The sequence below is a fragment of the Leopardus geoffroyi genome, chromosome D4, assembly GCF_018350155.1.
Source record: "Leopardus geoffroyi isolate Oge1 chromosome D4, O.geoffroyi_Oge1_pat1.0, whole genome shotgun sequence".
In the NCBI taxonomy this organism is placed as follows: domain Eukaryota; kingdom Metazoa; phylum Chordata; class Mammalia; order Carnivora; family Felidae; genus Leopardus; species Leopardus geoffroyi.
This window is the reverse complement of record NC_059342.1, coordinates 10,255,373-10,277,500: the sequence shown is the minus strand read 5'-3', so window position 1 is coordinate 10,277,500 and position 22,128 is coordinate 10,255,373. Positions and strand designations below refer to the sequence as shown.

The 22,128-nt window shown below is 50.5% G+C and overlaps 1 protein-coding gene across 1 annotated transcript; it reads left to right on the top strand.

The window, feature by feature from the left end:
• Positions 1–5,212: 5,212 nt before the first annotated feature.
• DMRT3 (doublesex and mab-3 related transcription factor 3) lies at positions 5,213–21,419 on the top strand. The gene is made up of 3 exons (XM_045468642.1): positions 5,213–5,516; positions 5,751–6,514; positions 19,679–21,419. The coding sequence occupies exons 2-3, from the start codon at positions 6,049–6,051 to the stop codon at positions 20,644–20,646; spliced, it is 1,434 nt and encodes a 477-aa protein (XP_045324598.1). The 5' UTR covers positions 5,213–5,516; positions 5,751–6,048; the 3' UTR covers positions 20,647–21,419.
• Positions 21,420–22,128: the final 709 nt, after the last annotated feature.

Genomic DNA, 22,128 nt, shown 5'->3' with positions numbered 1-22,128 from the left:
CTAGCCATCACCATTGTCCCTTGCACCTCGTGGAAACCGAACTGCTGCGCACGCCTAAAAATCGAGCCCCTCTCCGCTTTGGGTGAACTCCAGTGCCGAACCGGTTTCACACGGACACGTATACTGCACCGCATTTTGATGTTTTGCACCAAGTGGTATTAAAAGCGCTTCGTGGAAAGCGCTATGCGTCTTAAAAATACGCCGAAGGTCTGGGGCGCCTGGGTGGCGCAGTCGGTTAAGCGTCCGACTTCAGCCAGGTCACGATCTCGTGGTCCGTGAGTTCGAGCCCCGCGTCAGGCTCTGGGCTGATGGCTCAGAGCCTGGAGCCTGTTTCCGATTCTGTGTCTCCCTCTCTCTCTGCCCCTCCCCCGTTCATGCTCTGTCTCTCTCTGTCCCAAAAATAAATAAACGTTGAAAAAAAAAATTAAAAAATACGCCGAAGGTCAACTGCTGCAAGGAGAGGGATCGTTCTCGGCTCCGTCCCGCCCCAGCGGGAAGTGGCCCGGGCCCGAGGCCTTCGCCCCTTGGCGCGTACACAAGGACAAGGCCTGAGCCCAGTTGCTGCCAGCTCGGCCCGCTCCGGCCACTGCCGACGACTCGCGATCTTCGCCGGGGAAAGACGCCTCCTCCCCCTCAACAGAAACGCGAGAGGCCTTCGCTCAGCCACTATTTCGTCAAGTTCTCCGCACTCCCTACCCCAGAACAACCGGCAAACTTTCCAACAGTTCAAAGCTGCGGCCCGGAGGGCTGCCTAGGACCCCAGGCGGGGGGGCGGGGTGAGCAGGGTAGGAGGCGGGGCGCTGGTTGGGTGGGCGGAGCCTCGAGTGCTCCGGAAGTCGCCCCGCCCAGGAGGATACCGAGCGGGCCTCGAGAGCTGAGGGTGTAGGTGTGGGCCCCCTGCCGTGGGGCGCCCTTCGGGTGCGCCGCTCCCAGCCTCCCAGCGTTGCTCTCCCGCCTCTGGTCGGGCCTCCGTGCGTAGAGTTCTCAGCCAGGTCCCCTGGGGTGCGGGCCGCGTCCGCCGTTTCCCATTATCCCCGGGACTCCCTGGGACGGAACTGGAACGTGTTTCTGGGAAGGCCGCAGAGCCGCCCACTTTCCCCGCAGCGGGGCTTTGTTACGGGGCCGCGGGACGACAGCGGGGGCGGAGGGAGAAGAGCGTTCTGGAAGAGTGGCTCGTCCTGGGGAAGAACTGCACCGGCGCCCTGAGAGCGGGCACTGGAGCAAAGATTCTGTGCCCCTTGAACGTTACTCGAAGTACCTAAAAAGATTTCCCTGGCCTTTTTGTTTGGTTTTGCTTTGAGCGTTCAAGTCCAAGGGAAACATGATCTTTAAAATGTTCTCAGGTCCGCGCCGCTCTCGTTTTCCTTCGGAGAGTACATGCTGCTTTTCCCCCTTTGCTCAGAAGGCGCGCGGGTTTGCAGGCCGCCCCACTGCGAGCCTCTAGCGAGGCGGGTAGGGACGGCACCGACGCCGCAGCCCACCCCGGCCTCCCGCTGCCCCGCAGGGGTGAGTAGGCAGGGCCCAAGAGCCCCACCCCTGCGCGCGGAGAGGGAGCTGCGGCGCTCGAGGCCTGCGGGGGAAGCGGGCCGGGGCCCTGGCCCAGTGGGGAGCGCTGCGAGGTCGCGCTTTTCCACTTTGCCTTGCGAAGCGCGGGGCAGAGGTCGGCTTTCAGTGGGCCCCTCGGATAAAGCAAAGCTAGAGCGACACCCCCCCCCCCCAAAAGATGGGGGGCGGGCACGGCCTGGTGTTTGGGCTGCGTCTGAGGCATCTGCACGGGTGGGAGCGCTCGTGCCCAGGCACGACCCCTGCTGGTTTCGAGAATTCGAGAACGTGAAAGAACGAACGAGCACCTGCACTGTCTGCACAGGGCCTGCGGGCTGTTCTGCGCCCCTGTTTGCTTAAGAAGGCTTCGGCCCTTTAAGATCTTAAGGTCGCCCACTGCCAAAATGGCGTGGGGACGCGACCGTCGTGGACCTTCTTTCCGTTCGGCCGCGTTTCCCGGGCCGCCAGACCCGGGTTCACTCGCTTCCCCCCACCCCGGCCGCACGTGGCCTCTGTCCTCCACCCCGCGCCCCAGAGGGCGGCTACGGGGATGCTATGGGAGGTGCGCAGGAGTCTCTTCCCCAATTAATTGAGGGAGAACAAGAGCATTATTGTCACCTCAAGAAATTGGTTGCTGGTTGCCCCACCGCCTCCCCAGACATTCGTCCCCCACTTTCAATTTGAAGCTGGCCAAAGGGCGATGCCTAGAGGCAGGGACGGGATGAGAGATGAGAAGTTCACGCGCGGGCAGAGGGGGCTCGTTTTCTTGCATTTTCGGGGCTTTCTGCAAGCCCTGGCCTCCAGCGTCACCATGGTCGCGATTAAAAAACGGCAAAATAGGAACCCTGACCTCCCCCTCCATGAGAATCCAGCAAAGCAGAAAATTTCCTGATGCATTATACATCCGGGACAATGTGAAACTGCCCTTTTGATAAGTGGGTGGTTTTTGTTTTTGTTTTTTGTTTTTGTGGGGTTTTTTGTTTGTTTTTTGATTTTTTTTTTTTTTTTTTGCGGGGAGGAACATCTACCAGGACTCCTGGATTTGGAGGCAGAACATCCTCGGCTTCTCAGCTGGCACATCTGCAGCCCCAGCTTTTAAATGTGTACACGCCATGAAATTGTAAGCTAGGAGAACGACAACCACATACGCACATTATCTTTCACCCTTTCGCTGTTAATACCTGTCACAATTCTACCTAGTTAATTGTGGTCTGAGCGCACACACCATCACCCAGAGAACTTGAGTGGATCCAATCTAGTGAGGTTACATTTACTCATAATCCTCCTCCCTCCCTTTGCAATTTCTTTGATGCTTTTTCCCATAAGTGTGTAAGTGGCGGGGACTTAGTAGAAGCAGGCCGCTCCTTCTAAACGTGATTCGGACCATATGCTTTCTACATTCATCCCCGCTTGGGCTTTTCTTCTCCGCACTAACTGCTAACACGTTATAGTCACCTTGAAATTTCCTCTGCTATTTTCCAATTAAAAGCTTAATAGCCCTGGAAACGGAGTTCATGTGGTGAAGTTTACCATAGCCCCTTGTTCAGGAAGGCTTTCTGCTGGGATCCCATTATGTGCTTGAATAAACCCTTTCTGCAAACAGAAATGGGACTCGGGGTTGTCAGGTGTTGGGTTACAATAGACTTTGAGGCAGGGGACATTTTACCAACATAAATACAAACCTGTTCCTATAGGGAGATGTTGTCAAATACTGGGATATGGAAAACATTCCCATCAAATATGAGAAAAGGATTATTGCGCTATATCAAATGAGTATTTAGATCTCAGCCCCCGATGTGCACTGGAGTGAAATGGGGCCCCGGCCCAAATAATGCCAGACTGTTTGAGTGGCAAAGGGATAGGATGGCTAGGTGAGTGGAGGAGGAAAGGAGGTCGCCTTAGTAGTGGGAATGCCCCCCAAACCCGTTTTGAGATCTGTTCTTTTCCTTAAAAAAATTCTTTACTCCCGTCACTTACATTCCTCAGTTTCGCTGACCATTAGGAGAAAATTGGGAGGCATGCATCTGACAAAAAAAAAAAAAAAGAAAAAAGGAAAAAAAAAAAGTCCGTGGTCTTCGCATTCCCAAGAGATCTAGAGATTTCCCCGCGAAAGTTCCCAGATTCAGTGTCATTCTGGGCCCTTCTTGTCTGTCTTTATGTGAAGGGACTGACCAACAATTCCCACTTTCCAGTCTCAGGCCCGCCGGGTGTGTGTGTGTGGGGGGGGGGGTGCCGGTGACCTCTGCCTCCGATCCCGAAAGTGTAGGAAGTTCCCTCCAGTTGTGTTTTAGGGCTTGTTTTCCTAACAGAGGTCGGGAGAAGAGGGGTTGAGGGTGGGGGTGGATGAGGGGGAATGAGAGGCGACACTGAGGGAGTCTGTACTGACCCAAGTTTGGCCCAGGGGTAGCACTGTTCCTCACAGGTTTCCTGCCCACGCCCCCCCCCCCCAACCAGGCCAACATCCAGTGATCCCCAACCTCCGGACTAGTCTGACAAAGGGGGGCGGCTAGGACTTCAAGGGACACCGGGTTCCCTTTTTAATCCTCCTCCCTTCCCGAAATCTGGTGGAGGGTTGCCGCCAGAACGCCTAGCGATGCTTTATTTGAATTCACAGCAAACACAGAGGGACGTTTTCCTGTTACTTGCTTCCAGGGCAGTGCAGAGAAAAACGGGTTCCCAGAGAGGACAAGGGGCGCTGTGCAGCCCAAGGGTTGGCCATTCTTGCGGACTCTTCTCGAATTCGATTCGCCGAGACCTCCAAGAGATGAGCTCAGTGTCCTCTCAGGAGCCCGCGGAACGAAGGCTCCGGGAATGCCATCTCCCCCGCTTTGCACTGAACCATTGTGCTACCCTGCACCGTTGTGTCCTCCCGTGTTTGCTTGTTTCTTTGTTTTCTTGCGTTGTGTGTGTGCATGTGTGTGCGTGTGTGTGTGTGTGTGTTTGTTTAGTCTTCGCGGCGCACTTCCAGCGGGAGTCTGCATTAGGCCAAACCGGTACTCCGAGATTAGAGACACGCCGCTAACAGTTTGAACAAAGTTTGCTTCTGTCATCTGGTGCAAGGGCGCTCTTCCACGCCTACCCAAAGACGCTGGGGGGTGGGGGGAGGGCAGGAATGGCCCCATCCCTCATCCGTAATTCAGTCACTGAGTCTGTGGGCATTTGAACTGGCCGACTCCAGACCTCCGTTTGATGGTGCGGTAATGGCTGTTGGGCAGAACAGAGTGGAGATCGTCGTCACATCCGGCAGCTCGTGGGGTGCTAACGTGGCTCCTCCGACCGCTGAGAGAAAGTTAGATCCCGCACGTAAGCAGATCCTCCACATGAGCACTTCCTGGCTTTTCAGGACTGAAACTTTTTTTTCCCTAAAATTACTATTATTATTAAAACATGGGTTGGGGAGTAGAGAAACTCAAGGCCAGAGAGGGCGGTCTTTTTTCCCCTTGAAATAGCCCGCAAGATGGGTTGTCATCCTCGGGCCAGCAGGTTTTCATAAACATACATTTTGTTCTACAGCAGCAAAAGAAAAAGAAATGTTGCAAAGGAAATCAAGAAAGTCAAAATTTCCCCGAACCAGTGGCACTGCCCTACCCCAACTGCACCCGCCAGTGGCCGCAGGGCCTGGCTCGCCCTAAGTGAAACCCTCTCGGCTCCTGCTGGGTCCCAAGTGCACCCGCAAGGCTCGGGTAGGCTCCGGATCTCGCCGAGCCATTTCGGCCGCCAAGTGTGGGGATGAAAGTGGCCTCGGGCTCGGTGCCGACAAATCAGGCCTGCAGGGAGGGGAGGAGAGAGAAGGGGAGCGGCCAGCTCACTGGCCTACGGGCACCTCCACCCGCACCCCCGCCGGCCCTCCTCTTCCCCGCCCCGCGTGCACCGCCGCGTCCCGGAGCGCCGCAGTCCGGCCGAGCGAAGAGAGCTTGGAGTAGGGGGCCGTGAGCGCCCCCGCCAGAGTGGCCTGGCTGCAGGTGGCAAGGAAGGTGAAGCGCAGGGACTCTGGGGGCGCGAGCGGGAAGGAAAGAGGAAGGCGTGGAGTGGGGTGGGGAGTGGAGAGTGCAAGGAGATCGGGACCCTAGGGGTGGGGGTGACAGTGGGAGGGAGGAGGAGTGGAGGGGGGAGGGCGGCGGAGGAGGTGCTGGGGCCGCCCGGCGCGCGCGGGAGCTGCAGACGAGCTGGCTCAGACCTTAACCAGAGCTCTCGCCGGCTCTTTGCAGCCGCCGCAACGCCTCTGCGAGGAAGGACGTGCCAGCCGAAGCAGCCTCTGGCAGAGAGACGCGACGCGCGTGGGATTGCGGAGCACCGGAGGGAGGCTGAGGGTGCGGGCGTCGCGGGATCCTTGAAGACGGCCGCTGCACCTCCCGCCATCCCGGAACGCACGCGGCCGCCGGGGCTGCGGGACCGAGGACCGCGCCGCCCGGAGGCCGCCCGAGCGCGGGCCTCTCTGCCCCGCCGTCCAGCGCCCCCTGGCCCGCTGCCGCCGCCAGCCCGCCTGCTCTTCCTGGAGTCCGGGACATGAACGGCTACGGCTCCCCCTACCTGTACATGGGCGGCCCGGTGTCGCAGCCGCCGCGGGCGCCCCTGCAGCGCACGCCCAAGTGCGCGCGTTGCCGCAACCACGGCGTGCTGTCCTGGCTCAAGGGCCACAAGCGCTACTGCCGCTTCAAGGACTGCACCTGTGAGAAGTGCATCCTCATCATCGAGCGGCAGCGGGTCATGGCAGCGCAGGTGGCGCTGCGCAGGCAGCAGGCCAACGAGAGCCTCGAGAGCCTCATCCCGGACTCCCTGCGCGCCCTGCCGGGACCCCCGCCGCCGGGGGACGCCGCCGCCGCCCCGCAGCCGCCGCCGACCTCGCAGCCTTCTCAGCCGCCGCCGCCGCCGCCGCCGCCGCGCCCCGCAGCCGAGTTGGCTGCGGCCGCCGCGCTGCGCTGGGCCGCCGAGTCCCAGCCCGGGACGTTGCAGGCGCCCCTCGCCAAGCCAGGTACGAGCGTCTTGCGGTGCGGGAGCCGGGCGCGGCGCGTGGGCGAAAACTTGGGAGCGGCCGCCGCCGTCTGGCCCGGGAGGCCCCGAGGCAGGGGTTCGGGCCTTCCCTCCAAAGTCCCGCCAAGCCGGTTCACACCCTCCCGGCGCGGGCTGGTTTTCAGTCCGGACCCGGAGCAGGTAGAGCCCAGGCACGGGCCGGACAGGCGCGGCGTCGGCGAGCCAAACGGCGTGACCGTGCATTGGGCTTGCCAAATACCTTCCCCAGGTAAAAAGGGGGACGTGGCTACTTAAGGCGGTAAATAAAGAGCTCGAAACAGGACCAAATTAAAACCCACGCGGGCACACACCCCATCGCGTGGCCCGGCTTTTCTGGCTGCGGGCTTAGGGGGCCTTGTCTTTGGAGGTTGGAACAGGTAGGTGCAGGTGACTAGTCTAGGCCAGGGCTTGGCTGAGTTCGAGCTGGGCTTGCTTCTCGGGCTCCAAGGGACTGGAGCGGACCTGAAGCCTTTCCAGTAGCGCACGGTGGCTTCCAGCTTCTTGCGATTTGTTGAAGAAGCCTCATTTACAAGCCTAGTTAAAAAGAGCCGGAAACGTTCGCGAATTCGTAGCGGGGACCCAGAATCTGGCGCACCCAGCTTTTGCAGAGCTGCTCAGATCCTTTAAACACCATTCCCCGGCCGCCTTCATCTGTGTCTCAGAACCTGACCTCCAATGGAGAAGGACGCCTCTGCCCAGCCCTTTCCCAGGTTCTGGGCCCCATGCTGCTAAGCCAGGGATTTGGAGCAAAGGCTCTGTCACCTCCCCTTTCCTCTCTTGGGTGCTGTAAAGAGGATGGGTCTACCCAGTGTCCCGGAGGTGGTCATACGCCCCCACCCCACCTCCCCACTTCTGTTTCCTTCCTCCAGGCCTCAGTTGAGTGTCTTTGCTCCTGGGGACTCTCTAGCTTGCTGTCCTGCCCAGCTCAAGTGCCACTTTGATTTTAGGCTCTTCGATTTGAGTGGACATGTGTTTGACGTTTCCCTTGGACTGGGACTGGGGCAAATATATACAGGAAAAAAGCCCATCTTCCTAGGAAGGGGAGTAGGGCTGTGCTGGACTTGGGAGAGGGAAGGCCCTGGAAGTCCCAGCACCCTCCTGTAGGGAGAAATGATAGAGCTTATGACCACCCCACCGCCAAAAAAGACATCACCCCTGGCTTCTGGAGAGATGCTTTCAGGAGCACTGGACTGCTGGGTGCAGCTGGGGAAATACAGACTCACTCATTTTGGGGTGAGTTGGTAGGCAGCCTGGATGGCCCAGTTCGGCTGTCCCCGTTGCTCAGTTATGATCTGCAGGCCTGAAGCTCTGAGAACATGTTATGTGAAGAGTAAGACTGGGCGTTTTCTGGACAGAGGACAGTTTGCTGAACGTGGGCTTTGTGGACACTTAATCCAAAGTAGGGTGGGTATACGCCTGTCTCTGAGTAATGAGCCCCCCCTCCCCGCCCCTACTCGCTTTTGTCCCACCCGTCTCTTTGTATTTATAGATTTACCACAGAGGAAGAGGAGGTAGGGAGAAAGAAGATCCTTTTTGCTTTTCTCCTTTAAGTTAGGACAAGTTAGTAACTAGGAGAGCTTTGTCTTCTCGGTTCTAGAAGCTGATCCATGCCACTGACTCTGCTTAGCCTTTCCGTTTCCAGTTTCCCGGTCTTCATCTCCCCAGCACCAGAGCAGGAGTTGGAGTTTCTGGGGAGGGGGGTAGCATTTTGCAGGGACCTTCGCCCGACGGCACCCAAAGGGCATTGGCTTCTGGAGTCTTTGTCCAGGAGATTCTTTCACATCCTGTGCTCTTCAAACCATCCCTTGGGATAGCCAAAGTTCAGGGTCTCTGAAGAGTCCCCAGACCAAAACAGCCAGGGTAGGAGGGGGAGGGAGAGCCAGCCGGAAGGGGGGAAGGAGGGCGGGGTAGCAGCTGTGGCAGTGTGCTGTGGGGGAATAAAAGAGGGAGACAGATTTCAACTGGACAAACCAGACTTGGTGCTCTCTCTCTTACTTCATACCAATTATTCCGGGATAGCCTGAGCCTTCCAAGTTGAAAACAAATAATTGAAAAGGAGACTAGGATTTACCACAAGGAGAGGTCAGAGTGATGGCGCAGGGGTTGGGGGGGGGGGGGTTGGTGAGCCATCAGGGACCAAAAGCTCAGTTTCCAGCTGGTCACACCACATACCTTGCACGTTCATTTATACAACTTTTGTTCTCTTCTTTCAATCGGTTCAACCCCATAATTCCGTTCTTAAAAAAAAAAAAAAAAAAAAAAGCCAACCACCAATCCAGTGGTGGGAGGAGGCAGGAAAAGAACAGATAATTATTTCCCCTTAGGAAGTCTTGCACACAAGTGGATCAGTTCTATGCAATGCTTTTTATGGAGAAAGGCTCTTTGGGGTTTAAGTTAGGGAAAACTGTCTAGATGTGATTGCTCTGGCTGTCTGTATTATACGTTTTTGCAATTATTCTTGTACTGTGTTTGTATGTAACATGCCATGCTCATTGAGAAGCACATCCGATACTCCTGTACGAGTAGCTCACTACGGTTTAGAGAGGTAGGTGAAGGTCTGTTGGAATAGTACATCCACGTGTCCACACGGACAAGAAGCTCACAGACCATTAGGAATGTAAATATCTGCTGACACATTACCGAGATTTGTTTCTTTGTGCTACCGGTGTCAAAAACGCGCTTCGTTTTGCAAAGGGCCTCTTTAGTACACAGCTATGGAGACATAGGTTTTTTTTGTTGTTGGATACAAACACAGGTGCGCAAACTCAGGAATCTTTTTCCCTCTCCAGAAATCCTTGAGAAAAGCTCTGGCCTGAGAGAGAGAAGGGTACCTTTGCTGGGCATCCATTGGAGAAAACACACCCTGTTAGGGGAGTGACAGGTTAACCCCCAGACTCGGTTTTGTTGCTCGAAGAAATCTTTCCCAAAATCCTGCATCAAATTCTTAGAAGGAATAGGGGTTATTTTATCTAACGGTGTAGTTCATGGAGCATTCCTTCCAATGTGGTGGTGGTTTTAAGGAGAAGTTTCATACCCTAATGTTATTAATTCTAGTTACGGATTAAAGCATTCTTTTTTCCTCCCTTGCTGCTTGATTATCGTCTATGGCTGGTCTGATATTATTAGATTTTGATTGAGCCCCAAATTCGAATTTAGGCTTCTTTATACCATTGACTCGCTTATTTTCCTAAGTTCCCTCCTCACTCTCTCCCCTCCCCCCATGAAAATATCATGGGAAGTGTGAACATCTTTCAGCTCTTAGTGTGTCTGAGTCAGCAGCTTCAACCAGCCAAGCCAGCCTTTCAGGACGTGGGCTCAAGAGCTGAGGAAAGTTAAGGGTCACGACCAAGGTGAGGAGCTAAAGTTACATTCCTGTGTTCTCATCCCTCCCCCCCACCCCCGGCTTTCCTCTGGGAGTGTGTCCTCAGTCTCCTCCCCACTGTGCAAGGAAAGACCTGTAGTTATAGATTCTTCCTACATTTATCTACAAAATAAATATGCACACAAGTTCTTTAAAATGTTCTTAAAGGAAAAAAGAAAGAAACAGAAAGCCAGCTTATTTGGTTAGGAATAGAAGAACAGGATCATATAGGAAAGTAGGAGCTCCTTTCCTGGGTGTTTCTCCTGAAAAGGAGCAAAGAGACTTACAGGGAAAGAAGTAAGGAGATTTTGGAAAACTGCCTTTATTTAATTTTACCTCCTGCGGGGCACCTCCTAGCAACTTAATGCAGGCTCTGTGCTTTTCTGCTCCAGCTTGATTGGGTCCTGTCCAGTCTGCTTCCTAATTTTTAATTTTACTTTAATTTTTTTTTTTTTTTTTAAGAGACAGAGGCACCTGCAAGTATGATTGTTACTGGATCACTGGTCCAGGCCAGAATGGAAAACCCTGGTGAATACAGGCTAGAAGCAAACGAAAAAAGCGGGGAAGACTTCAAAGTCATTCATGAAGTGTACCTATGAATTTTTTAAAACGGGGGTCTGGTTATTTAAGAAGGCCAGATTTGGGGCGAGGAACCCGACTCGCATGCAAGTTGCACTCTGAAACACAGAAACTAACCCAATGCAGAGGAAGGAGCGGTCCTGTACCAGTGGCCTCTTCCAAGCCCTTACTCCGGGGCCGGTTTAGGGGGTGCGAAGCGGGGGCTGTGCACGCTGCCCCGGGAGCGCCGCAAGTGCGGGCGGTGGCCCTGGGCCGCGGTCCGGGACTCGGGGAGCCCGCGGCGGCACCCGGGGCTGGGGCTTTCCTCTCCGAGGGCGGCGGTGCGGGAAGGCTAGGGAAGGCGTTTGCGCGGCGGCACTGGGCCGCGGTCCCCTTGCACCCGGTCCCGGGGAGACAGCGGGCGGCGGGTCGGGCGCCGCGGTCGGGTCCCACCCCGCTCTCTCCCGGGCCGGCGCGCTGCAGGGTGGAGAAGCCGGCAGCCCCCCTGAGCCCTCCCCGCTGCCTCTCGAGCTCCGGTGGGGTGTCAGAGGTAGCACAAAAATGTGCAAATAGGCAAACACACAAAAAAAATAACATGTCAAATATCGCATGGGGCATATTTCGACTAAAAAACCCTTGGTTATTCATCTGAAGTTCACATTTAACGGGGCGACCTGCGTGTCTGGCGGCCCCAGGCCGAGGCCGAACCCACCCAATCACCCCGCAGGGCGCCACTCCGGGTGGGGGTCGCTCCTGCGCGTCCACCAGCTTCTTTCTCTCCTCGGGGCCCCGAGCGTCCGTCTTGTGGCGCTGAGGACGGGGTTGGCAGGAAAAAACGCGTCTGGGAGCGGCAGGTCCGCTGCCGCCCGGGAACGATCCCCCCACCCCCACCCCAACACACTCCTCCGGGTTATAAATCTGGCCGATAGCCGCGCTCTCGACTTACACAACCAACTTTTCTTTTCCCTGATGGATGAACTCCCGGGTTTAAAAGATTACAGTAATCACAGGAGGACAGTGTAAATCGAATCTGATAGCAATAACTTTCGGGGAAGGTCAGGCTCAAGTGAAATGTTACCAAGCAACAGGCATTTTGTTTGCAAAATACAATCAAAGAGCATTGATGAGAAATTCTTTGCTGCAGCCAGTCAGCACTTTCTGCTAACAGCTTTACAGAGAGAAAGTGAGTAAATCTTCATAAATCAACGTCCCTGGAGGACTTGGAGCCCCTTTCTGGAACTGTTGCACTTCTTCCTGGGAGGGAGGAGCTCAGCAAAAATCTTTTGCCTCCTCCCTGCCTCCCTTTCTCCTCCCTTCCCCTCTTCCTCCCCTCTGGCTTTCCTCCTTTCTTTGGCTTTTTAGCTTGTTCTGGCTTCTCAGGTCCCTGGATTTTCTTGTCTGGGGAGGAGATGAGGCAGTGGGCGGGGAACTGGGGTATGGACTGGGGACTGGGGAATGGGAGGGGGGGCTCAAGGCAGAGATCAAGGCCTGAGTAGTAACAGCTGGTGGTCACAGGTCCATCTACTGCCTGAGCACTGCAGACTCGGGTTCTCCAAGGAAACTAAAGGGAACCGACAACAAAACTATGTGTAGGTTTTTTCCATTTTATTTTATAATTAAATAGCTATAAAAATAAGCACAGTCAAGTGCTGAGTAACAGTATTATGGAAAACTGAACATTCAGAAGGTCAGTTCTTTACTGAATCTCTAATCTCTCTCTCTCTCTCTTTTTATTGCAATGACTAGGCAGGCATACATTGTACAAAGCGGGGATTGGTATTCTGCCCCCCCCCCCTCACCGTTTATTACTTTTAGTTTATTACTTTTATTAGTTCAGGGATGAGTATTTGTTGCAAGCTTTGTCTCTCCAGGTGAATGTTTACAACAATGTGAACCCCGTGGATACAGCACAGTCTGCCCAGCTACCGGCCTTTTAGTTATTTGCTGCATTTCAGTGTAAGATGTGACCAACCGCATAGGTGACGGAAATTTTTACAGAAGATGAATCAGTAAACTGTGAGCCTCTCAGTGGCCAAGAGGCAAGGTTTTGATCAGCTCTGTATAATCTTCCCTAATACAGTGCCTGGGAACATAGTAGGAGACTTAAGGTTTTTGTTAAATAGATGTATGAATGAGTAGACAGCTACATTAAAAAAATGCTGATTAATTTTTTTGAGAGAGAGAAAAAATGCTGATTAATTTTTTTGAGAGAGAGAAAGAGAATCCCAAGCAGGCTCCTCCCTGTCAGGCCAGAGCCCTACGTAGGGCTCGAACTCACAAAACATGAGATCATGACCTGAGCCACCCAGGCGCCCCACTGGCCGTATTTTTATAAGTACCAAATAAACAGGTAGATTTATAGGTAATTTTCCTCCTTCTTGAAAAGTGTTCCTGAGTCAACAAAGTTCAAAACTAAATTTTTGCAAGACATACAAAGTCCACTGTTGCAAGCCTTATTTCCTTAAGTTCTGCCCAATGTTCCCCCAAATATTGATCCCAAGGAACCATCCTGATTCCTTCACACTTTAGTAAGCTAGTGTTGTTAATGAATTTTAAAAAGCAAAGCATGACTGTCTATACTTTTCACAGGATCCATACCACCCCCCCACACACACACGCAGAAGAAAAGGAATGATTTTCCACCTACATTCATTCCCTGCTATACTTTAGATCTTCACCCATTCAGTTTTTCGTTTTTGTTTTTTTATGATGCAGCACTTCTAGTGTGAGATCAAAATAACACAAAATGTAAAAAAGTATGTTGGGCATTCTGATTGGGCATTGGTCTCTTCGAGAAGCCCTGTCCAGCCTAGGTTCCTTCCTTTTCTGTCATTGCTGTAAGACTGGTGTGCTTGGAAAATGACCCTTCAGGGAACAATTAGTTATAGGTGTATCCCCCCTCCCCCAAGCTCAAGTCGACAGAACAAGGGGTACCATTCATGTTTCAAAATGTATGACATAATTTCAAAAGAAAAAAAAAAGTCCACTGACTTTTGCACTAGGAAACATCCCTCTCTATGCCAATGTTTTTGTGTTTTCATTCAAGATCTATTTTTGTTTTTGTAGCTATAATTGGATAGAATGGATAAATCCACCACGTTAGAGTCTGAAAGAGTCTCTCTCTATTTTTATGTGTATTGAGCAGAATGTTTATTTCCCATACATGGTAGACTTCCCCAAATATTTGAAATGAATACCTAGGGTTTTTTTTTTTTTTAAACATGTAACTACATTTTCATATTTAAAAAGTCCTCTAAAGACTTTTTGCAAACTGTAGTTTTAGATTGGAAGTCACTTTTGTGTGACTATTCAGTTTCCCTCCCTAGTTATAGTCTGTAGCAAAAGAAAAAAAAAAAGTCTTGGAGCTATCTTAAGGTTTATGTATTTTTTGAAGTTGGTAGCATTATCACGGATGGAAAAAATTTCCTTCTGAATTGAATATCTACTTCTTTTAAATACTTAAAGCTTAGTGAATGGTTTAGTTGAGGGGTGGCTAGGACTAATTTTTTTTTTTAATGTTTATTTATTGTTGAGAGAGAGACAGAGCATGAGCAGGGGAAGGGCAGAAAGAGAGGGAGACACAGAATACAAAGCAGGCTCCAGGCTCTGAGCTGTTAGCACAGAGCCTGAAGCAGAGGGCTGGAACTCACAAGTTGTGAGATCATGACCTGAGCCGATGTCAGACGCTCAACTGACTGAGCCACCTAGGCGCCCCTAGGACTAATTCTGTATCATGAAAAATATGACATGGAAGAATGAATAGAAAGATTTTTAAAATACCTGGATGTTTAAGCATTAGAAACAGCAGATTATAGGGTACCAGGGTGGCTCAGTCATTTAAGCCTCCGACTTCAGCTCAGGTCATGATCTCACGGCTTATGGGTTTGAGCCCCACATCAGGCTGTGTGCTGACAGCTCAGAGCCTGGAGCCTGCTATGGATTCTGGGTCTCCCTCTCTTTCTGTCCCTCACTTGCTCATTCTCTGTCTCTCTCTCAATAAATAAACATTTTTTAAAAATTAAAAAAAAACCAGATTGTATCACTTTCAATAGGTAATTTAGAATATCAGATGAAATTGATTTCTTTCTCCTTTTTGAAGACGAGGTTTGGCTTTGTGTACCCCTATTACTAGGGGTAGACATATTATCAGTTGGAGTATATTCTTACTCTCCATGTTCTAGGAATGAGGGTGTCAGTTTCAAAAAGAAAGAGGGTAGAGTGTTTGGGGACGATTTCCCTTTCCATTCCGTTGGTTAGCAGTGTCACATTTCCGTATCTAGAAAGGCCTTTGTGTTTTAAGCCAACATGAACAGTTTGCAAAGTTCGTTTAGGGAAAAAAAAACCTAGAGATGTAAAGAAACACCTGTTATTAAGTTGTACTTTATCACGGGCCGCAAAACTCACCCTCTATAATTACTTGTGGAAGTCTGTATTTATAGAATAATTTACAGTACATCTGGGTAATTTACAATACATCTAGGTTAGGGACAACAGTACAACCAATTGTAGATACCACAGTGCCACAGGAGTGCAGGGACTCTCCGTTCTGCCCTTGAGAAGTTACTGCTGGGTGAACAGAAGTGCCACAAAGTGAGAGCCTAGTCTTCCCTTGTCCACTTTTGAAACCCCAAGAGCCTTGGTTGTTGATAGGAATTCTGCTCACGCAATACTCAGGTGCATGAAGGCCATAGATGTGTCCCACACCTTGTTTCCTTCAATGGCTTCTGTCTTCCCTTTGAACAGGATATGAACAGTGCTGAGCCCAGTTAGTTGGAATGCCCTGAATTTGTAGACTTGATTCTTGTGACATCCTGTTAGCTTTTTATTTTTTGACCACTGGGCCGTAGCCCCGGCACTGAGCTGGGGAGGCTGACCGCCCAGAAACCTGAGAAGAGTGTCTGGATGAATCAGCACAATCCACCCCCCCTGGCTGAGAAGGAACAGGAAGCAAGCACAGGCTGCTGGGGGCGTGTCACCATAGCAGGGGGACAGGGTGGCACAAGAAAATAAAGGAAGGGACTGTTGCAGTCTGGAGGTTCACAGTTGGTGAACGAGCTGGTACCCATATAAGATGCTATTGTGGCCTCTTCTGCAGGACAGGAAAATAGTTACAAAACTGGCATTTTGCGTTGTCAGATATATAGTCCTGTCATCCAGTATCCAGTAGATTGGGGGGAAAAACACGTTTTCACAACAGCAGATAGGTCAGTTGAGCCAGAACATCCTTCTCTAGCTCTTCTGTGACTGAACTTCGGCTCCTTGACTCACTTTCTTCTGGAGCCTGACGTGTTCTGTGGAGGACTGAATTTGGTGGTAGACCTCAAGACATTTTCCACAAATATTTTCAGCATTTGCAACTTATCCAGCATGGGAAAAATGATCTTTTAAAAAAAAATTTTTTTAAAGTAAATTCTACCCTCAATGTGGGGCTTGAACACACTACCTAGAGATCAAGAGTCACATGCTTTGTGGACTGAGCCAGACAGATGTCCTGAGAAAAATTGTTGTTTAAAAGAAGACGCTTGGGGCACCTGGGTGGCTCAGTCGGTTAAGCGTCCAACTTCCGTTCAAGTCACTATCTCGTAGTTCGTGGGTTCGAGCCCCGCATCGGGCTCTGTGCTGACAGCTCAGAGCCTGGAGCCTGCTTTGGATTCTGTGTCTCCCTCTCTCTCTGCCCTGCCCCAGCTTGTGCTCTGTCTCTGTCTCTCAAAGGTGAATAAATGTTAAAAAATTTTTTTTTCAAATCTCACCATCTCCTATACTGCTCTGATACTGTGTGTCCCATTCTTTCTCTTTTCTTATTGTGGTAAAATACACATAATGTGAGAGTTAACTCTTTTAACCTTTTTTAGGGTTACAATGTAGTGACATTAAGTGCATTCATAATGTTGTGCAACCACACTAGTGTCCATTTCCAGAACCTTTTCATCATCTGAAATTGAAACCCTGTACCTATTAAACCATATGTCCCCATTTCCTCTTTTCCCTCTGGCCCTGGTAATGATTATTCTACTTTCTTTAAAAATTTTTTTTAAACGTTTATTTATTTTTGAGACAGAGAGAGACAGAACATGAATGGGGGAGGGTCAGAGAGAGAGGAAGACACAGAATCCGAAGCAGGCCCCGGGCTCTGAGCCATCAGCCCAGAGCCTGACGCGGGGCTCGAACTCACGGACCGTGAGATCATGACCTGAGCTGAAGTCGGACGCTTAACCGACTGAGCCACCCAGGCGCCCCTAAAATTTTTGTTTAATGTTTGTATATTTTTCGAGAAAGAGAGACAGTGAGAGAGCAAGGAAGGGACAGAGACAGAGGGAGACCCAGAATCCAAAGCAGGCTCCAGGCTCTGAGCTGTCAGCACAGAGCCCCACAGGGGGCTTGAACTCAGGAGCCATCAGATCATGACTTGAACGGAAGTTGGATGCTCAGATCAAGACCTGAGCCAAACGCGGATACTTAACCAACTGAATCACCCAGCCGCTCCCATTCTACTTTTTATCTCTGAATTTGTCTATTCAAGTTACCTCATATAAATGGAACCATAGAATATGTGTCCTTTTGTGACGGGCTTATTTCACTTAGTATATTTTCAAGGTTCATCCCCACAGTAGCATGTGTCAGAATTACATTTTGAGACTGAATAATACTGCATTGTACGTATGCACCACATTTTTATTTATCCATTCATCCTTCCGTGGACATTTGGGCTCCTTCCACCTTTGGGCTATGGCAGATAATGCTACTATGAATGTTTGTGTACAGTAAGTATCATATTTGATACTAAGCAAGTTCTGTCTGGCTGTGTTTGCTTTTCTTCCTGCACATGCCTTTTATCTGCTCAGCTAGATCATAAGTTCCTCCAGTCAGGGATAAGTCTTATACTTCCTGGTATTTTTCACTCCCTTTTTTCTGTGTCCCTCGGCGTCTTGCATATTACAGGGATACAAATACTCGATGCTGATAATGATAGGTAAGGAAAGCTAAAGTTAAATTAAAAAACCCTGCTTAGAGGCACATAGTATTTAAAACATTATTTAATATTTACCTGGGGAGTGTATTTGACTTGTTTTCCTAAGCTCCACGGGGCAGGGGCCGAAGTCCAATTGTGTGTTCAGTTCAATGCAGAGCTGACATACTGTCCCTGTCCACTCATTTTCAAGGGTTTAATAATAGAGTAACTGCCAAAAGGTGTGCATGGGGTCATGAGTCAGGAAAGTTGACATAGGTCTCTCTGATTAGAATCTCTAGAAGCTTTTTTGTCCTTGTTTTTCTCTTTTGGATCAAGAACAAATACCACATTAACTCAGGAGAGGACATGTGGATCCCCTGTCCTGGGGAACTGCGAGAGGGAATATGTCAAATTCCTCTTGCAAAGATAGGTCTTCTGCACCTCCCCCCACCCCCCCAACCGGAGCTGTGCTCGAAAGCAGAGCTGGCATAATATATGTGGGCTGCAGATGATCCCCACATAAAACCTCACATTTTGTCTTAGAAAAAGCAGTAGTTTACTTAAAATGCAAACTGGGGATAAGTGAATTTGTACCAGATCAGTCATAGGACTGAAAGTTGTACTGATACAGTTTAAGCACATTTTAAAAGGTGCTCATTTATGCTTGGTGCATAGTTCTTGCCCTGTTGAAGAACTCACCTTCTAGTTTTCCATTATGCTTGAAGTAAATCCCATATTAGAAGAATGTTCATAAATGGGCCTTTGTTTAAGGCTTTTAAAATAAACAACAACAAATAGAAGGAGATAGATTTTTTGACAGGGCTGTGATGAAATTTCACCGGCTGGCATTCTAAAGATAATCAGGTGTGCCCACAGAGAAAATGACAAGGAAGCTATTCAGGCAGGCCGGAGAAAACACAGGCAAACCGATTGTTTACAACCTGACAACTGGGTCATTAATAATTTTCATCTTTAGATCAGTTGCACTGGCTTTGAGTAGAGACAGCCAGTAAATGCTTGCAAAAGGATAAAAATCTACTTGCATATAGCGTGCTAATAAAGAATATGTTCTTTTATTACAGAGGCCTGTTGGCATGTCCAAAGCAAGCAAATCAGTCTTACCTACTCCTTTCTGCCTGCTTAGAAATCCTAGCCCTTTGGGGGGTAATATCTTCAGTCAAAATGTTAAAATTGCACCTGGTTTAAGTTCACAGCCAATCTCTGCTTTACCCAGGAAACTGCCCCCCACCCCTTTTAATATAATTCAAGAAGTTATCTTTAAATCCTTTCCATGAACCTTACTAATAAAACAGTTGGTGAAACATTTTTACCTCTTGCGCTCTGTGGTCCTGGAGTTATGGGCGCACTGTTTCATTGATGGGTCATGACCCCTGTGCAGTTTGACAAAGCTCTCCAGCCATTTCCTTCTTTCCGTCATGCAACCTGCCTCGCTGTCCAGGATTCACAGCTGGTTTTGCCTTGCCTCTACTTCCGGTCTGTCAGTCCCTCCAGTGGCTTTTAAAGAAAGATTTCAACGTATGGTGGCTCCTTTCTTTCACTTTGGAAATGATATTGACTAATTATTGTACATGGTAACCTGATGAAATATACCACCAGTTCACAAGACACATGTACCACAAAATCTGCCTGTGGGAAATGGATTGAAAATATTAAAATTCCCTTCTATGGATCTAGGGGTCATGTACCAGCCGATGATGTCCGTAGATGACACCAGCCACCTCATTTGCAGAAAAGTAGCCAGAAGACAAACCCAAGCTCATTTTCCTATTCTTCCCTGTGCTGTTTTTATCTCTAGAACTACAGAGCATCCCTATTTAGATGGTTACTGCTACGACAGCTGCATCCTTAACAGTTATAGGGATCACATCACTGTTCTGTGTTTAGGGCAAGGCTTCTCTGCACATTCTTAGTCTGAGAATTCACTCCAATGTCTAGATTTTTATTTAGTCTTCCCTCCCCTCCATTTGCCAATGAGGTGGTTTGGATTTTGCTTAAAAGGCTTTCTGCACAGGAGTGTCTGGCTGGCTCAGTCATAGAGCATGTGACTCTTGATCTCAAGGTCATGAGTTCAAGCCTTTTTTTAGGAAGCAGGCAAGCAAGCAAGCAGGCAGGCTTTAAGTGTGTTAGCAAACACCGAGCCGTGGTTCCCTTCCAAAATGCGTGTGTGGGGCTCTCTCCAATTGCTCCTCTCCATGCACACCAGGAAAGGATTAACTTAGCTGTTCTCTGCTTTTCAGATCTGACTGAAGAACGACTGGGGGACAGCAGCTCGGCTGATAACACAGAGACCTTCAGTGACAAAGACGCCGACCAGAGGAGCTCCCCGGATGTGGCCAAAAGTAAGGGCTGCTTCACCCCCGAGAGCCCCGAGATCGTGTCGGTGGACGAAGGCGGCTACGCGGTCCAGAAAAACGGCGGGAACCCGGAGAGCCGCCCCGACAGCCCCAAGTACCACGCGGAGCAGAACCACCTGCTGATCGAGGGCCCCTCGGGGACCGTGTCCCTGCCCTTCAGCCTGAAAGCCAACAGACCGCCCCTGGAAGTGTTAAAAAAAATATTCCCCAACCAGAAGCCGACGGTGCTGGAGCTGATCCTGAAGGGCTGCGGGGGCGACCTGGTGAGCGCCGTGGAGGTCCTTCTGTCCAGCCGCTCTTCTGTCTCCGCGGCGGCAGACAGAACTGCGGCCGAGCCCGAGGGGCTGGTGCTGCCCTCCAACGGCCACATCTTCGAACACAGCCTGAGCTCCTACCCCATCTCCTCGTCCAAGTGGTCCGTGGGCTCGGCCTTCAGGGTCCCGGACACGCTGAGGTTTTCCGCCGACTCCAGTAACGTTGTCCCCAACCCCTTGGCGGTCCCCCTGCAGCACCCCTTCCCCCAGCCGCCCCGCTACCCGCTGATGCTGAGGAATACCTTGGCGAGGAACCAGTCCAGCCCCTTTTTGCCCAACGACGTCACCCTGTGGAACACGATGACGCTGCAGCAGCAGTACCAGCTGAGGTCCCAGTACGTGGGCCCCTTCCCCACTAACTCAGCCGGCGTCTTCCGGAGCTCGCCTGTCCTCCCCGCGCGCGCCCCCGAGGACCCCCGCATCTCCATCCCCGACGACGGCTGTCCAATCGTGGCCAAGCAGTCCATCTACACCGAGGACGACTACGACGAGCGGTCCGACTCCTCGGACTCCAGGATACTCAACACATCCTCTTAAAGGGCTTACCTGCCGGGTGGGGACCAGGTGACGTTTTCTGTGCATCTGCCCCTCCCCCACACCCCCCTCCCCCTCGCGAGGAGAGGTCACGACCTGTGTATACCCCCCTTTCCTTCTGTTTCACAAAGTGACTGTGCTTGATTCTATACCTTGGCAATAAAAAAACAAACAAACAAACACATAACTTATTTAATTTCTTGCACTTCATTGGAAAATGCCAAATAGCTCTACTCTGTGGCTTTAGTGCTGAATGTGTATTGTAAAAGAGAGTCTGATGCTAAGAATAGTCTTGGGAGAAGCCGGGTCCACTGGAAGATGTTATTTGGGGATGTAAGGCTGAAGGTCAGCCTCCTTCCTCAACTCAACCCGGAATGTCCGATAAAATAGTATACTTGAATGCAGTTTTGTGAAAGAGGATTCCTCAGGATATGTAAAGCCTCAAGGAAATGGTTTAGTTGCAAATGGACTCGGAACAGGGACCTTATATTCTTATGCTAAAAATCCTTCTTGCATATTTGAGAGAGACTGCACTTGAGAATAGAGTGAACTGCTCACATGCTTATTTAAGCTTGGACGGTTTTCAGAGACAAACTCCATTAAGAATTAATTCTTTTCACATGGCTGAATTGACACATGCGTCATGTCGATGTAAACCCAAATCACAGCTGTGAACTGCATGAAATGTATTGTGAAATGAACACAAGATAAAGCTTTGTCAGGTTATTGTAGCATGCTGAGGGCTCTAGAAAAAAAAAAATAAACTAAGGAGATGATCTTCGTTTATGTCATTTCTACTGGTGGAAAGAGGATCTGGAAAGAGAGAAACTGGATGTAAAAGCCACTTGCTAGCACACAGATCAGGAATCAAGGTCTCAGTGAAAGGGGGTCACTCCTCGAGAAACATGGAGAATTTGTTGCTTAAGAATGGAGTTAAATTCAGCCCCTCCATCCATTCTTTGAATTCTTCAACTGATACTTGGCGAGAGCCCATTTTGTGTAAGAGAATGCTTTCTGTATGCAATTGTCCAACTTACCTGTCCACGAGTCCAAGATAAACAGGGATTATAATGGAGGATCCCATTCAAGAATAAGGTAACAATGAGTGGCGCCTGGGTGGCTCAGTCGGTTGGGCGTATGACTTCGGCTCAGGTCATGTTCTCACGGTCCGTGGGTTCAAGCCCCACGTCTGGCGCTGTGCTGACAGCTCAGAGCCTGGAGCTTGCTTCTGATTCTGTGTCTCTCTCTCTCTCTGGCCCTCCCCTGCTCATGCTCCGTCTCACTCTCTCTCTCAAAAATATATAAACATTAAAAAAAATTTTTTTTTTAAAAAGAATAAAGTAACAATGAAACAATCTACCGTGTGGGGAATAAGTAAAGTACTCAGCCCCAGACCTGACGTAGAGAAAGCACTCGATAAATGGGAGCTATTATTACTACTGTTAATTAAGCTTGGTAGACTTTGCATTCTTACTCAGGGGTTTT

Coding starts and splice junctions, on each gene's coding strand:
- DMRT3 (XM_045468642.1), top strand. CDS start 6,049: ATGAACGGCTACGGCTCCCCCTACCTGTACATGGGCGGCCCGGTGTCG. Junction 6,515..19,678: donor GGCGCCCCTCGCCAAGCCAG/GTACGAGCGTCT, acceptor TCTGCTTTTCAG/ATCTGACTGAAGAACGACTG.